General features: G+C 38.0%; 1 protein-coding gene across 3 annotated transcripts in view; it reads right to left on the reverse strand.

Annotated features, from left to right (window-relative positions):
- Positions 1 to 15,857, reverse strand: part of STAP1 (signal transducing adaptor family member 1) — a 33,881-nt gene that overhangs the window by 3,484 nt on the left and 14,540 nt on the right. For 2 of the 3 annotated variants that reach the window (XM_029945273.1, XM_029945286.1), the window contains exons 4-7: positions 14,421 to 14,477; positions 11,171 to 11,343; positions 9,566 to 9,694; positions 1,757 to 1,826 (exon numbers count right to left, since the gene is read on the reverse strand). In XM_029945273.1, coding sequence (XP_029801133.1) covers positions 1,757 to 1,826; positions 9,566 to 9,694; positions 11,171 to 11,343; positions 14,421 to 14,477 — 429 coding nt within the window. The remainder of the gene's footprint in view (positions 1 to 1,756; positions 1,827 to 9,565; positions 9,695 to 11,170; positions 11,344 to 14,420; positions 14,478 to 15,857) is intronic. The other variant, XM_029945280.1, reaches the window with a different exon arrangement.

Raw genomic sequence — 15,857 nt, forward strand, 5'->3', positions numbered from 1 at the left:
AGTTTCCCAGGCACTGTGCTATGCTGAATCTGCAGTTTTAGTTTCTCCCTTATCCTTGCCCTTGTTTCTTAGCAACTGACTTATGTCAAGTTGCCCATTTTCTGCCTTTAAAAGACGTGTGTGTTCTCTCAATAAACGAGGCTTGATCAGAGACTTGTCTTGCCTCCATTCTCTCTGCCCCCTGCCCCTCAATTCTCCCTCCCTCCCTCAGGACCTGCGTTGACCAACCTGCGGGGCGGGTCAAAAGCCGGAGAATTTAGCTTTTTATATCGCACTGGAACAGGATCAGTTACTTGACTAAGTAGCTGAAAAGTATTGCTGCCCCCAAGCTAATATTTTTATACAAGTAAAATCAGGTTAAACCTGAATATCCCTGGTAACCTTGAAAAGAAAAAAGAATTATAGAATGACAAGCTGGTTGAGGGGTAGTGTTGTGGAGTGTGGAAGGTGAAAGAACAATCCAGGGGAATATTCAGGCCAATTACAGATAACTGAGCCCCAGTTCACCAGTCAGAGGCATATTCTGCTTCCCGATTGCTTCCAGCCAGTTGGTATTTGGGTTATCCTTCGGCAATCGAGTTCTTTGTTTCCTTCATTAGAATTTTTTGAAAAGCCCTGGCAGGCATGGACACGAGAATCAAGCAACTCTGAGAGGCATTTATGGCAAAGATGAGGTTTGTGGTGTATGAATCAGCAGCCTCTTCCCTCTCAACAGAGGTCACTACTGCATTCAAAGAATTAAGGTCTGAACACGAATAATTCAAACCATCCAGGGGCACCTGTGTGGCTCAGTCACTTAAGCATCTGACTTCGGCTCAGGTCTTGATCCCACGGCTCCTGCTTTCGAGCCTCACATCAGGCTCTCTGCTGTCAGTGCAGAGCCCGCTTTGGATCCTCTGTCCCCTTCTCTCTCTGCCCCTCCCCTGCTCAAGCACTCTCTCTCTCTAAAATAAATAAATAAATAAATAAACATTACAAAAAAATTCAACCATACTGTCCCTTTCTCTATTTGATCAACACAGTGGGCCTAGAGAGGCAGAGGCATTAAGAAGAGCCCAATTTTAGAGAAGTTAAAATAAATATCAAGACTCCTGCTTCAGATGCTGTGTTTCCCTCTCCCTCTGTCCCTCCCCTGCTCATATTCTGTCTCTCTCTCTCTTAAAAATAAATAAACATTAAAATTAATTAATTAATTAATAAAATGGTTTAGGTAAAGTACTTAGCTCTCTGACTAACACAGTGACTTTGTGATTCTTATATCATTAGCCCCATGGTAAATTGGCTGGGATAAGAGAGGGGCTGCAGATCAAGAGGAAACCATTTCTTCATGATTATGTTGCTATTATGACAGGGATTTCTGAACTTCTGCATGATGGGTATGAAAGGACTAGGCACGCACAGAATTTTCTTCCTGTTAGAAATAAGCACATTGAAATATGTATAGTTGGAGGATGTGCAACAGATGTTTAACAAAAAAATACTCTCTGCCTGAAACAAGTCTATTGATAAAGAGTGCAGAGAAACAAAAGTAGAAAGAATTCTCAGCAGATGATCTTCTGTGTTCACCCACCTGCCCTTAGAGCTCACTTCTCATCCTGGATATCTGCCAATTTCAGGGCTCCTTAACATGACTGTTTTTCACCAGCACCATGTTCCTAGGCAAGGGTCTCCTTTTCTACCTTTCTTTGAATTGTATAAGGTAGATTTGGGGAAAAGTAGAAGAAAAGTCCTCAAAAACAAGAAAATAGCTACTTACAGGTTTTTCCAGTTCAATAGTGTAGTTTTTCCCTACACTCATCACTTTGTAATGCTTGATTCTTGGCATGCTAAAATGAAAAAAAAAAAGGTTAAACTCCATTTTAGTATACTATTGAATGAAATCAAACTACAGTGAGTATGAAATATCACCTGTACAGTAAAACCTATGTATCCATTCCCATAGTTAGGCAAAAAAAAAAAAAGTTTTATTTTGTTATTTACCTGTTCTCTATGTCTCTTTTGTAGGGGGGGGGTTATACACTAGGGATATAGGAGACCTGATATATAGGAAAGTTGAGTGAATGGGTGAATGAATAACTGAAGGAAAAAAAAGGAATTAAGAACTGAAAGTCTTTCAGGCTGAAACTATTTTTTAATGCTAGTAATTTTCAAAGCAGGCAACATTATAAGATCCTATATAGGCACATACAAATCAAATATATATCCTCTATAATAAAAGGATACTAGACAAAATTGCTGAAAGCAAATTACTTTCTACTCCACCTCCACACTCTCCTATCAGAAATCCCTGAATGGCTGTTCCTGCTAGCTCATATGCCCCTCTGGATATCCACTAACTTCAGGGCTGACTTAGAGAAGAGAAAATACTGTGTTAGGTACTATGTGAATGTTGGAGACAATGTAAGTACAGCAGAGGAATCGTAATGTCTTCCTCTTCTGTGGTCACATGGCACACTCTAAATCATTCCCACCCAAACACATGGTATTTTACTGCCTAGAATTGCTTAAGAACAAGAAGCCCAGAATAGAAATTCACCTTTGTCTTCCAGCATTAGGCACACGATAAATATTTACGAAACTGAATTTTTAAAATATTACAAGCTTACCTTAACATGCTATTTGCTAGAATTAATTTGTATTGAAAGACGTCAGTAGGTTTGCCTTGGATTCCCTTGATTCATATAACAGTGTCACAACCAAGACTTTTTCTAATGTCAAAAAGTTAAAAGCATTTATTAGCTGCCGTTTGCTTGAAAGAGAAACTAAGTCAACATCATCCAGAGCAGTCTAAAGCTGTCTCTCAGGTTAAGTTTGTCAGCAGGGCCTCCCGCCTTTTTTTTTTTTTTTTTAGTTTGTTTATTTATTGTGAAAGAGAGCACAGGCAGGGCAGGGGCAGAGAGAGGGGGAGAGAGAATCCTAAGCAGGCTCAACACTGTCAGCACAGAGCCTCATGCGGAGCTCAAACTCATGAACCATGAGATCAGGACCCGAGTGGAAATCAAGAGTCAGACACCCAACTGCCTGAGCCACCCAGGTACCCCTCCCCGCTTTTCCCTAATTGCCCCTCTCTCTATTTCCAGGTCACATGTCTCTAGATTGAAGTGCACTTCTTTCCAAGAGACTTTTTCCTCATCTACTATATCCAAATATTCTCTCAAATGAATATCACATTGGAAAACAGCTAATACATTTATTCCAGTAGCTTAATCTAGAACTTTACTTCTAAACCATTGCATAAAACCTAACAAATCCTCTCCCTTCTGAAAAAAATTTAAACTAAAAAGTGTTCCTGGGATGCCTGAGTGACTCAGTTGGTTGAGTATCTGACTTCAGCTCAGGTCAGGATCTCCTGGTTTGTGAATTTGAGTCCCGCATCAGGCTCTGTGCTGACAGCTCAGAGCCTGAAGCCTGCTTCAGATTCTGTGTCTCCTTCTCTCTCTGCCCGTCCCCAACTCACGCTCTGTCTCTCTCTCAAAAATACATAAAAATGTTTAAAATTTTTTAAAGTTCTCTTTATTGCTGAACTTTCAGGAATCAGTAATAGACTGGTGAAGGAAACATTTTTGGACAGAGGTCTTACAGGTAACTTGTTTTGGGGTGGTTGACTGTAGTTTTATGCTTGTCCTTACGTGAAGAGACCTTTATAATCATATAGTTACTTTTGAAAACTCTCACCCATTCCAATTAGAATTCCTGTATTATCAAAAATAAGTGATTATTATTCCTTGAAAGACTGATAGAAGGCTTGAAGGGCATGATCTTTATAACCAGAAAATTCTAGGTTCACATTCTGATTCTGCTGTGGAAGCTCTCAGCCTTCATTTCCTCATCTACAAAGTGGAGATGGGAATGCCATTCCTCACAGGGCTGAGTTACTGTCTGAGAAGTCCTTCGTACAATGTCTGGCACATTCAGACACACAGTAAATCATAACTATTTTTGCTACTTTTAAAATTTATCATTTTAACTTAGTTGTTTCTGCAAGGTTCAGTGGCTTCATTTGTAAAACATGGGGAAAAACTATCTCAGTTTTTATTGTGCCTGAAGGAAATACTTGTCAGCACCCAACACAGCACCCACAAATTGTATGCTGTAAGTGGTGACAACGATTTTTGTTGTTAATAATAGCTATTATATCATCATCATCATTATTTATGACAAAGCTGTGGGAGGAAAGGTAGCAAAGATGAACAGGGTCTCTTGGAACTTTTGACTAAAAGGACTAAATTCTGAAGCAGAAGTATAGAAAAATATTCCACTGAAGTCCCTTAGGGTTTGAATCTCATTTTAGACTTTTTTTTTCTTTCATATATTGTTTTGTTTCTCAAACAAAATCAAGAGAGAGGAAAAAACAAGATTGACAAAATGTGCTATATTGAGGTTTCCTGATGATGACCTCAAAAAAGAAGGAACCTCTCTTTTAACAAGTGTGTGGCCTTAAATGTGGTAAAAGTACTTGTTTTTAGCTTTTGACCTCAATTTTTGCAGAGGAATTAATTTGGGGTCAATATTTTATGTTTCCTTGGCTAATGGCTCTCCAAAGTGTATATACTACTAGCTTGCCATGTAGTCATAACAATTTTAAGAAAACAAAGCCAAACCACTAAGTTTGTTGTAAGAACAGCTCTGTGTCTTATGACTTCACATACCACTGGGCTGGGTAAAGGTGGATGGTATTTTGTATCAAGAGAGCAGTTACCTGATACTTTGACATTGAATGACTTTTACTTCTTTCTGAGAACTATAATCTTCCCTCCCACAACTGACTTGTTAACAGATGGAGATAATTTTACTTTCAAGTACTGCTTTGTAAACTAGCCTGTCCTTTTCAGCAAGTCTTTTGCCAGACGTACTTACTTAAACTTGTGTACCTACACATTTCTCCTATGACCTGTAAGACAATGAATTGGTTTTTGTGGGTTGTTACTCACCTGTGTCAGGTGCTTCCTAGTCATCTAAATTCTTGCATTAAGCTTTACATTAAATCTTTACATTAAGCTCTACAGTCTAATATGCTAACATTCTACTGCTCTCTACAAGTACTATCCTCTGTTAAACAGAAGATAGAAATCAGGCACTCTAAAAGTCCTATTTTAAGGCATTAGGCAACAATCCCTAACATCATAGATATACCTGGCTCATATGGAAAATCAGTGCAACAACAGTTCAAATTTTTCTTAACAATTTCCAACCATAAACTATTCCCCTGAGCCTAAGTGAACATATAGTTACTTTAGTGTTAGAATGCTCTTTGACCATTCCCCCCCCCCCCTGCTTCCTAAATACAAACTTTTGGAGGGAGGATGAAATGTTATGTTTTTAGGACCATCAGCTGTACAAAGGCATGAATTTCTATATGAATTCAAACTGGAAGTAAGTTTACTAAAATTAGAATTATGGAAGTTTGATATGAACACCTTTGCCAGACACTTAGGAGTTTAAATATAGCTTAAATGCAAACAAGTATAAATAAAAACTATGGTGTTAAATTCTAAGAATAGAAACTCTTTGCATTTGGTCACAAACCACACTTACAGCAGAAAATGCTGTTATTTTTTTGGAAACTTGGGTGGCTCAGTCAGTTAAGTGTCCAGCTCTTGATTTCTGCTCAGGTCATGATCTCGTGGTTTTTGGTGTCGAGCCCTATATTGGTCTCTCTGCCCTGACCTCAAAGCCTGCTTGAGATTCTCCCTCTTCTCTCTCTATTCCTCCCCTGCTTGTACTTTCTCTGTCTAGTTTAAAATAAACAAATAAAATTTAGGGGTGCCTGGTAGCCTGAATCTTGATTTCAGCTCAGGTCATGATCCCACTGTTCATGGATTCAAGCCCTATGTCAGGCTCTTCACTGATAACTCAGAGCCTGTTTGGGATTCTCTCTCTCCCTTTCTCTCTGCCCCTCCCCCACTCATTCTCTCTCTTTCTCTCTCTAAATAAACAAACAAACATTTTTAAAAAGCTTTACAAAAGCAGACATATAGACCAATGGAGTAGAATAGAGAACCCAGAATTGGACCCACAAATGTATGGCCAAATACTCTTTGACAAAGCAGAAAGGAGTATCCAGTGGAAAAAAGACAGTCTCTTTAGCAAATGGTGTTTGGAGAACTGGATAGCAACATGCAGAAGAATGAAACTGGACCACTTTCTTATACCATACACAAAAAATAAACTCAGAATGGAAGAAAGACCTAAATCTGAGACAGGAAACCGTCAAACTCCTAGAAGAAAAAACAGGCAACAACTTCTTAAACCTTGGCCACAGCAACTTCTTACTTCACATGTCTCCAGAGGCAAGGGAAATAAAAGCATAAATGAACTATTGGGACCTCATCAAGATAAAAAGCTTCTGCACAGCAAAGGAAACAATCAACAGAACTAAAAAGCAACCAACAGAATGGGTGAAGATATTTGCAAATAACATATTGGATAAAGGGTTGGTATCCAAAAAAGTTCTATAAAGAACTTATCAAGCTCAACACCTGAAAAACAAATAATCTAATGAAGAAATGGGCAGAAGACATAAATAGACACTTTTCCAAAGAAGACAACCAGATGGCTAACAGACACATGAAAAGATGCTCAACATAGCTCATCATCAGGGAAATACAAATCAAAACTACATTGAGATACCACCTCACACCAGTCAGAGTGGCTAAAATTGACAACTCAGGAAACAACAGATGTGGGCCAGGATGTGGAGAAAGGGGAACCCTCTTACATTGTTGGTGGAAATGCAAACTGGTGCAGCCACTCTGGAAAACAGTATGGAGGTCTCTCAAAAAATTAAAGGTTGAATTACCATACCACCCAGTAATAGCACTATTAGGAGTTAATCCAAAGGAGTGCTGATTCATAGGGGCACATGTGCCCCAATGTTTATAGCAGCACTGTCAACAATAGCCAGATTATGGAAACAGCCCAAATGCCCATCGAAGGATGAATGGATAAAGAAGATGTGGGGTGTGTGTGTGTGTGTGTGTGTGTGTGTGTATGTGTGTGTGTATACACATACATACAATGGACTACTACTCGGAAATGAAAAAGAACGAAATCTTGCCATTTGTAACAGTGTGGATAGTATGGGTGGAAACTGGAGGGTATTATGCTAAGTGAAATAAGTTATTCATAGAAAGAGATATATGTTTTCTCTCATAGGTGGAAGTTGAGAACTTAACAGAAGACTGTGAGGGAAGCTAAAGAAAAAAATATATGTAGTTACAAAAAGAGAGGGAGGCAAACCATAAGAGACTTTTAAAAACAGAGAACAAACTGAGGTTGGGAGGGAGTGGGGGAGAGAGCAAGGGGAGCCGGGAAAATGTGTGAGGGTCACTGAGGAGGGCACTAGCCGGATGAACACTGGGTGTTTTATGTCAGTGATGAATCATGGGGACCTCCTCCTGAAGCCAAGAGCACACTGTAGACACTGTATGTTAGATGACTTGACAATAAATTATATTAAAAGATAGATAGAACAAAAAAATTAAGAAGTTCTAAAAAAATAAACTTTAAAAGAAAGAAAGCACTGCTATTTCTGAAGGTCACTTGTACGGAAAATGCAATGCAAAAGTTGGTCTAGTCTAGACCATCTGAAAGAGATCAGGTTGCTATTGTGCAGGAAATATATGGTCTCTAGAGTCATCAGGTCTCCGGGCATTGTTAATTTCATTCAGAATAACAAGTCAGAGTTCACATACTGATGGAACAAACACTCAGTCCAACCAAGAATAAGATGAAAGAAGAAAAGCTAATCACTCTCTTGTATGATTTAGCTTCCAAGCAGTTAAATTTCTTTCTTAAAAAATCTGAGAAATTGATTTTAATTCAGTTTTATATGCTCTTAATTTTTAAAGTGAAAGTAAACAGTTAAAGGCATTCTGTATTCAATTGCCCAAACCCTGAAAAAGGACAAGCTTCTTGCCTAGGTCTTACTCAACAGAAAAATTCACATTTCTCCCAGAGGTGCTTTCAAGATCCCCCATATTTAATGGCAGTCGCAATTTTGTTTCTTCCAGATTTGTTTCAAAATAGCTAATTGAATTATAAATCAAATAAATTAAAATTGAGTAATCTGTGATATTCAACCCATTAGTTGAAAATGCATCAACCCCAAATGTCAGGCTTCATAATAAAAAAATAATGACACCACAAGAGTGTTAAGTTGACATAGATATTCATTGTGGAAAATGACACACACACAGAGTCTCTTCACACAGGGAGGCAGGATCTGATCTGCCCTCTACCATCCTTGCCATCTATTCGGTCATATGGCTGGTGTATAAAGACAAGACTCTGTTTATAACGAGGGACTGGCAAGTGATGCAGCTTATTGGCCCAGGGCTCACTGTAATTACTTTCTCTTCACCGCCTTTATTCACTATCAGTGTCTTCATAGTCAATATATCTAGAATTATTAATATTTATAGTGGGCTGGTAGATAATGTTACAGCTAAAACAAGTGTGTAATATTATCCCCAGAAATTCAAGAATCAAAGTTCTGCTTATATTTTTATATGAAAGATAATTGCTTATTGAACATTTTCATTTAGTATAAAAACCTGTATTTTAATTCCACTATCATTTGTTAACTAACCTAGAGTACCTATTGAAATGTGACCTTAGAAGATCCAGCTAGATCCAACCACCTTAGCTACATGGAAAACTCAACTTCTGCATCTGTTACTGACTTCAGCAAAGGTAAACCATTTTATCAGAAATTATTCACCTTGCCAAAAGACTCCTAAATGGTCCTTTTTACAGATGTCAGATTATGTCACTTCTTCATTCATAACAGTCCAGTGGCCCCTCAGGACATTCAGACTATATAACCCTTGTCCCTAAAATGACCTGTAGGGTTTAGAGTGATCAGTCCCTACCCTCACTTCTCCTTGTTGGCAGCATTGCCAAGCAGCCTCTTTTTGTTTTTGAACAAATTCGGCTTTCTGCCTCCGGGCATATGCACTTGCTACCTGGAATGCTCTGTCCCAGATCTGGGCAAGATTTGTTCCCTCACTTCCTTCAGGTCCCTGATTAATTAAATGTTAGTTAATAAAATAGGCCTTCTCTAATCACTCCATATTAAAACAACAATAGCAATCAGAAAATGTTTCCCTATATATCATCTCTGACAGTTCCCATCTCCCTCATCTTCTTTTATGTTACTTCTACAGACTTATTATATGACCATCTATATGACATTTTAGTTATGTTATTTATTTATAGTCCATGTTTCCTTACAAGAATGTAAACTCCTTAAACCAGGGATGATGTTTTGTTCATTACTCCATCCTCAGTACTTAACATATTACTTGGCCACCTAGTAGTTATTTAATAAATATTTGTCAAAATGAATGAACAATGGAACTACACTCAAGATCAAAGTAATTTGTCCATTCTTCTTCTTCCCTACAGTAAATATGAGCCTTGGCTCAGTCTTTAGCATTGTTTTTACAATATTCTCTCCCTATTCTTGTGTTTATATTTTTAGTCCCAACAAAACACATAGCAGTTGCTGTTCTTGAATGACTTTGCTTTTAACAATTCCATACTTTTTTAAAATTAAACATACTCTATCTCCTGCCGGATAGTGATGGAATAGTTTTTGCTGTCACTACCAGGCCTCAGGATCATATTTCCCAAAGAAGGGTTCTTCTCAAGCATCTCGGTTGCTTCTTTCCGGGACACTGTATAAAAACATCTACAAAGGTGAGATAAAAAACAGGATTTTTTTTAAACTGATGAAGATCATTACTTAAAAGAGGTGCTACCAAAATAACTCTAAGAGCTGCAGTTCTTAATTTTTCTTAATTCCCAGCTCTATTACTACAATTACAATGATATAATTATAATTACTGTTATTACAAGCCTGGGTCACTATTAAGTACCCTTGAGCTTAATTAAGGCCTTTCTTCCCTTATCCTTCCAAACCTCTTTCTTTAACCAAAGAGGATCTGAAAGTTATCTACTGGTTAGTATGTAATCCCCGTTACCATTTGAAAATCTGACATAAGAATTAATAGTATATCTCCAGTTCATAATCTCAGTTTATAATAAGCTCTTGGGTAAAAAATATTGATTGGTGGTTTCTCTTTAGGGATACAAAACATTTCTATAGATGGTTCTCTTGTATGGTCTCTGTTTTAAATAACTGATATTTAAGGGTATATCTGAATTCACTCCTTTTACTATAATATGGCTTTCCAATGGCATTGGTGCTATTTTAATGCATAAATGTTAAGAAAGCACTTCTCATTTTTATAATAAATATTGTAGTCAATGAAAAAAGTCTGGGATTTTCCAACAGAGAAAAATCTGGCAGGGTATGCAATTCTCCAAAATGCTAAGAGTGAATATCTCTGCCTAGCGGGACAAAGAATGATTTTAATATCTTTCTATCTACTTGTAATCCATACATATTGCTTGTTTTACTGAGGACAAAAGAAAGAGGCAATCTGTGTGACTTTCGGCCTACCAGTCCATCAGTATCACTGGTTTCAGCTAAGAGTGATAGGCAGGTTTCAGCGATCAGAGGACGGCTGGACTACACGCGCCAGAACCCGGTGTCACAGTGGAACTAACACACGAGTCCCTGACAAGAAGACGGCGACTCCAGGAGGAAAGGGCTCCCCGTCTGAGCCACGCTCCTCAGCAGTATGAGTGAAAGATAAGGATGCTGCTGGATTCAGCCTGTCTGTGCCTCTTCATTCCCCCAACAACACCTTCTACACTGTTCGTTCTCAGGACTTTCCTCACAGTACAAGCTCAATCACTACTCACTGATTAGACAACTGAATAGAACATTCAGATACTTAAAACTCTCTGGTCTGATTTCCTGGTAGAAAAACAGTCAACCATGGAGTTTCATAGTAAAAAAAAAAAACAACACATCTTTTCCTCCCTTCTACATAGCAGTTTTTGTTCAGGTTTGAGCTTTGGAAAGAATATCTATTTGGTCTAAAGGTGTGGGTGGAAGGGGATTTCCTGTGCGGTAAAACCTGCATTTTGAATTTTGTTGATCATGACATAGAAGAGGAAATGTGGCATCTACTCCGAGATCTAATGTTCATCCACAAGACAGTTAACTGTTCCTGGTTTAGTAGGGTCAATGGCTCACTCTTCTTGATAATTAGAGATTAATATTAACCTAGTAAACTGGAGTTGGTGGTCCACTTACACTGGCATAGGGTTGAGTACATCCACATAATCTTCAATAGGTTCCTGCTCCTTTTCTAAGGCTGAACTCGGTATCCGCTCTGTCTCAATCCTCCTTTTTCTCTCTCTCTCTAGGACTTCATGCAGTCGAATTACTTGCCCAGGAAGGAGTGACACGTGTAGGGGCACTGACAGCTGAAACAATGAAGGCAGAAGGCAGACAAGAAAGACAGCAGAGTAACTAAGTGATCTCAGCAGAGAGAAGACCAGTGTGGTCCTAAGGAGCTTCAGTTATCTGACATGGATGGATAGGATCATGAATAGAGGATCTTGTTGTCTTAAAACTGCCTTCAAGGTGCATCTGGGTATTTCACTCGGTTAAGCATCTGACTTCAGCTCAGGTCATAATCTTGTGGTTTGTGGGTTTGAGCCCCATATTGGACTCTGTGCTGACAGCTCAGAGCCTGGAGCCTACTTCAGATTCTGTCTCCCTCTCTCTGCCCCTCCCCCACTCATGCTTTGTCTCTTAAAAATAGACATTAAAAAAATTAAAAAGAAAACCTGCCTTCAAACCAAACAGCTTTTTTTAAAAAAATTTTTTAAATGTTTTATTTATTTTTGATACAGAGAGAAACAGAGCATGAGAGGGGAAGGGGCAGAGAGAGAAGGAGACAGAGAACCAGAAGCAGGCTCCAGGCTCTGAGCTAGCTGGCAGTACAGAGCCTGACGCGGGGCTTGAATCCACGAATGTGAGATCTGACCTGAGCCGAAGTCGGAGGCGTAACCAACTGAGCCACCCAGGCGCCCCCAACCAAACAGCTTTAACGTGCACAATGCCCAGTCTTCTTCCTAAAACTGTTCCTTTTGGCCTGGCATACAGCAAAGTCTACCCACCTTGGACTACAAGCCAATTCAAGCAATGGTATACCTCTCATTTTTCATTCTGAGCTCACTAGTTCATGCTGCCAGTTAAGTCCCGGAGCAGCAGCGAGGCGCCTCGCTCTCCCACAGCTAACCTGGAATTAGCTGCGCCAGCCATATGGCAACACGGGGTTGAGCTGGAACTATTCATGAGATGACCAAGCATTTGTAGCCAGAGGCCTAGATTTTGGTGTATCTGTGTGCGCATTTCAAATTTTCATTCACACATTAGGATTATGATACTATTCTACTTAGTTTCTTTTAGCCTTCTCTAGAGATGTATTTTGTATTGAGTAACCTATACGCTCCTGATATCCATATCCCTGATTTACGTCACCTTATGACTTATTTACATGTTCTTTTTGATTTTTATTTTTTGTATCTTATACATGTGCATGTGTGTGTGTGTGTGTGAAATTTGACATAAAAACAGAATAAGGGTACACAATCAAAAACGTTTAGAGGCTGTTTTCTGGATAACTAAGCTAAGCTAACTAATAATCAGTACAGTTATTTCCTTATATACCAATCCAGAAAATAAAATAATAGAGAAAAAACTAATGAGAAAGCTACTGCTTATTAACTGCCTATTATGTCCCAAGCATTGTGCTATTGCAAATCCTCCCAGCAATCCTATAAAATAGATATGTTATCCATACTCTACTAATAGGAACAAAAGGTTCAGAAAGATTAAATAACTAGTTAGGGTCACATAGCTAGAAAGTTGTGGACTCAAACTCCAGTTTATTTATTTCAAAAGCAAAGTTTCTTTTTTCTTTTTCTTTTCTTTCTCTGCTCTTCCAACTGCAATCCACATTTCTCAAACTCGTGGTAAAGCTCTCCTAACAACAGCATGGTATGAATGTACACAGAGTGTCCAGGGAACTTAGTAAAAAACATGTATACGGCACAACATTTAAGACAAATGTTCTTCTCTTGGAAATTCACATGAATTTTATTTTGCATCCTACAATATACTTATGTACATTTTAATTAAAATAATTTTTTTATCCTTAAGGGAAAAAGCTAAAAACAATTTTTTTTGCTGAAACTTAATTTAGCGAATGCTATTTATAACAACAACAACAATTCTGTACCAGGTAGATGCACCCCAAGGCTTTCCAGTGGTTTTGGTGTTCTCCTTGATACCTACTCACATACCCTTGGGACACTTGGATTCCAATGTAGGAGTGCTATGTCGCACAAAGATGCTTTTCCACGACACCAGTGCCCTTTCCCTTTGAGTTTCCTCCTCCACACAAGTCAAAATGTCTTTCACATCTTTAGCTCATCCACTTTTCTAGCCTCTTAAGACTTCTCCACATGGTAGCTGAACCTCCAAATTTCACCTGTTATTGGCTGATATAAAAACCCAGCATCAGGGTGTCTGAGTGGCTCAGTCAGTTAAGCATCTGGCTCCTGATTTTGGCTCAGGTCATGATCTCATGGTTCATGAGACTGAGCCCCACTTGGTCCTCTGTGGTTATAGCACAGGGGGGATTCTCTCTCCCCCTCTCTCTGTCCCTCCCCTGCTTGCACTGTCTCTCTCAAAATAAATCAAGAAACTTAAAAAAACCAGCATCCATCATCTCAGTAAAGTGCAGTACTTATTTCATGTGACTGCAAAGTCTTTACTTAGGAACTCACTTTGGATAGAATCTGTATTTAACTGACTTCTTCTCTAAAAGTATCAGAGAACATGATGCTCCTTTGGAGGCTGGCTCTTAAAGTACCTAATGTTTATAAGACAGTTGCTACAGTAGTTTCATTTAAAATAAAGGTAGATATCCTACTGCAACTATTAACTATAAGCAGTAGATCTCAGTTGCCACTGAGCTGAACAGGTAAGCATCCTTTGTCTTAAGGCTAACTAAACAAATGTTTAAAGGTGAATATTCATTTTGATGGTGTTTCTGTTATATTGTTCATGTTATTCATAAAACCCATTTCAGCATTTTATAAATATGTATTAAATGAATAAGAAAGGTATTGGAAAGTATTTTAGAAGATGCTATATAAGCTGTAAATATCAGCATATATACAAAGGACTACTGTGTCGAAAGATAAGACTAAAAAGTAGATCTTCCTGACCACCTGTTACTCTCTACTAGCACATGGCTTTATTTTCTTCATAACAATTATTACAATTTTAAATTATCTTCTTTATTGTCTTTCTTCCTTTCCATACACCTGATACAAATACAAATTTCATGAGCGAGTGTACAGGTACATATCTGTCCTTTTCAATCCTTGTATCTTCACTTTACCCTTTCACTCTGTATGGTTCATAGTCAGTGTCCAGTAAATATTTGTTGAATTAATGAATCAATCAAAAGTAATGTCCTTCCTACCTCTGTTACTGTAAGAATGAAGCCTCTCCATTCTTCCCCACTTTCTGTGTTTTCTGTCTAAAGATGAAAACAGAAAGATAAAGAAGAAAAGACATAAGCGTGAACATTTATACTTTAACTTCAAGCCCTTTTAGAATTTCATGTGATTGTTTCATAAGGCTCCAAATCTGTAAGCCATCAAAACCCAGCAAGGTTGACAAAATGCATATCTTTCTTTTGACGCATACTGTTTTAAAAACTCGTAATTTTTTAAAGCACTTTAAATTAGTTGAAAGGAAGAAACAATTCATTTTCCTTTTTGCTTAAAACAATGTGTATGTGTTATGAAATTTCAAAACTATTTTCTTTTGTCAGAGTTTATAGCTTTAATCTATCTGCTTACCAATCAGGTAAAAGTATACAAATTTACTTAACTCAAAAGAAAAAGGTAAACATTATTATTTCTGCAATATGTGAGTTCATGGTTGATCCACCCGTTGGTGTTTAACATTGACTGGCTTTAAGTCTGCAACCAGGTAAGACCAATGTTATTAGTACTTAAAATTTCCCAATTCTTAGCTCTAAATCCTACTAATATAGCCAACATTTATTAAGTATTTATAAGGGGCAGCTACTGTTCTAAGTACTTCACACATTAAATGATTTAATCTTCAAGGCAATTCTGCAAACGTTACTTTAAAATTTTTTTATTTTATAGATTTGCTCATTTAACATATTTATTGAGTACCTAAGTGCTAGGCACTATCTAGATACTGGTTAATATCAGAAAACAAAATACAAATCCTTGTTCTGGTGGAATTTTGGATCTAGTATGGAATAATATATCATAAGTATAATAGTGAGTAAATACAATGTCAGAAGGAAATAAATGGGAGAATAAAATGTAGAGCAGGGTACAAGACATTGAGAATGTCGTTAGGAGCTAGGGGAGAGGAAAAGGGTTGCAATTTTAATAAAATGGTCTAGGTAGGTGGCAGTACGAGGGATACATCTGAGTAAAGGCTGACCTTTGGATGAAGAAACCAGGACACAAAGAGGTTAAGTAACTTGACTACAATTACACAGCTGATGAATAAAACAGCCACAATTCAACCCTAGGCATCGGACGCCAATCTTGTGTTTTTTAACCACCGCATCAGAATCATCTGGGAAGATTGCTTGAAACAAAGAATCTGGGGCCCAGGGCTAGGAGCAGGGCCTAGATTTCCTAAGTACAAGTGATTCCTAGTATACACTATTCCCCCTTACCTATGGGGATACATTCCAAGACCCCCGGTGGATGTCTGATATGGAAGACAGTACTGAACCCTACGCATACTATGTTTTTCCCGTACATACAGGATTACGATAAAGTTTAAATTATAAATAAGACACAGAGATTAACAATAATAATGAAATAAAACAATTATCACAATATTATGCAATAGAATTATGTAA

Source organism: Suricata suricatta, chromosome 1 (genome assembly GCF_006229205.1).
Source record: "Suricata suricatta isolate VVHF042 chromosome 1, meerkat_22Aug2017_6uvM2_HiC, whole genome shotgun sequence".
Lineage (NCBI taxonomy): Eukaryota > Metazoa > Chordata > Mammalia > Carnivora > Herpestidae > Suricata > Suricata suricatta.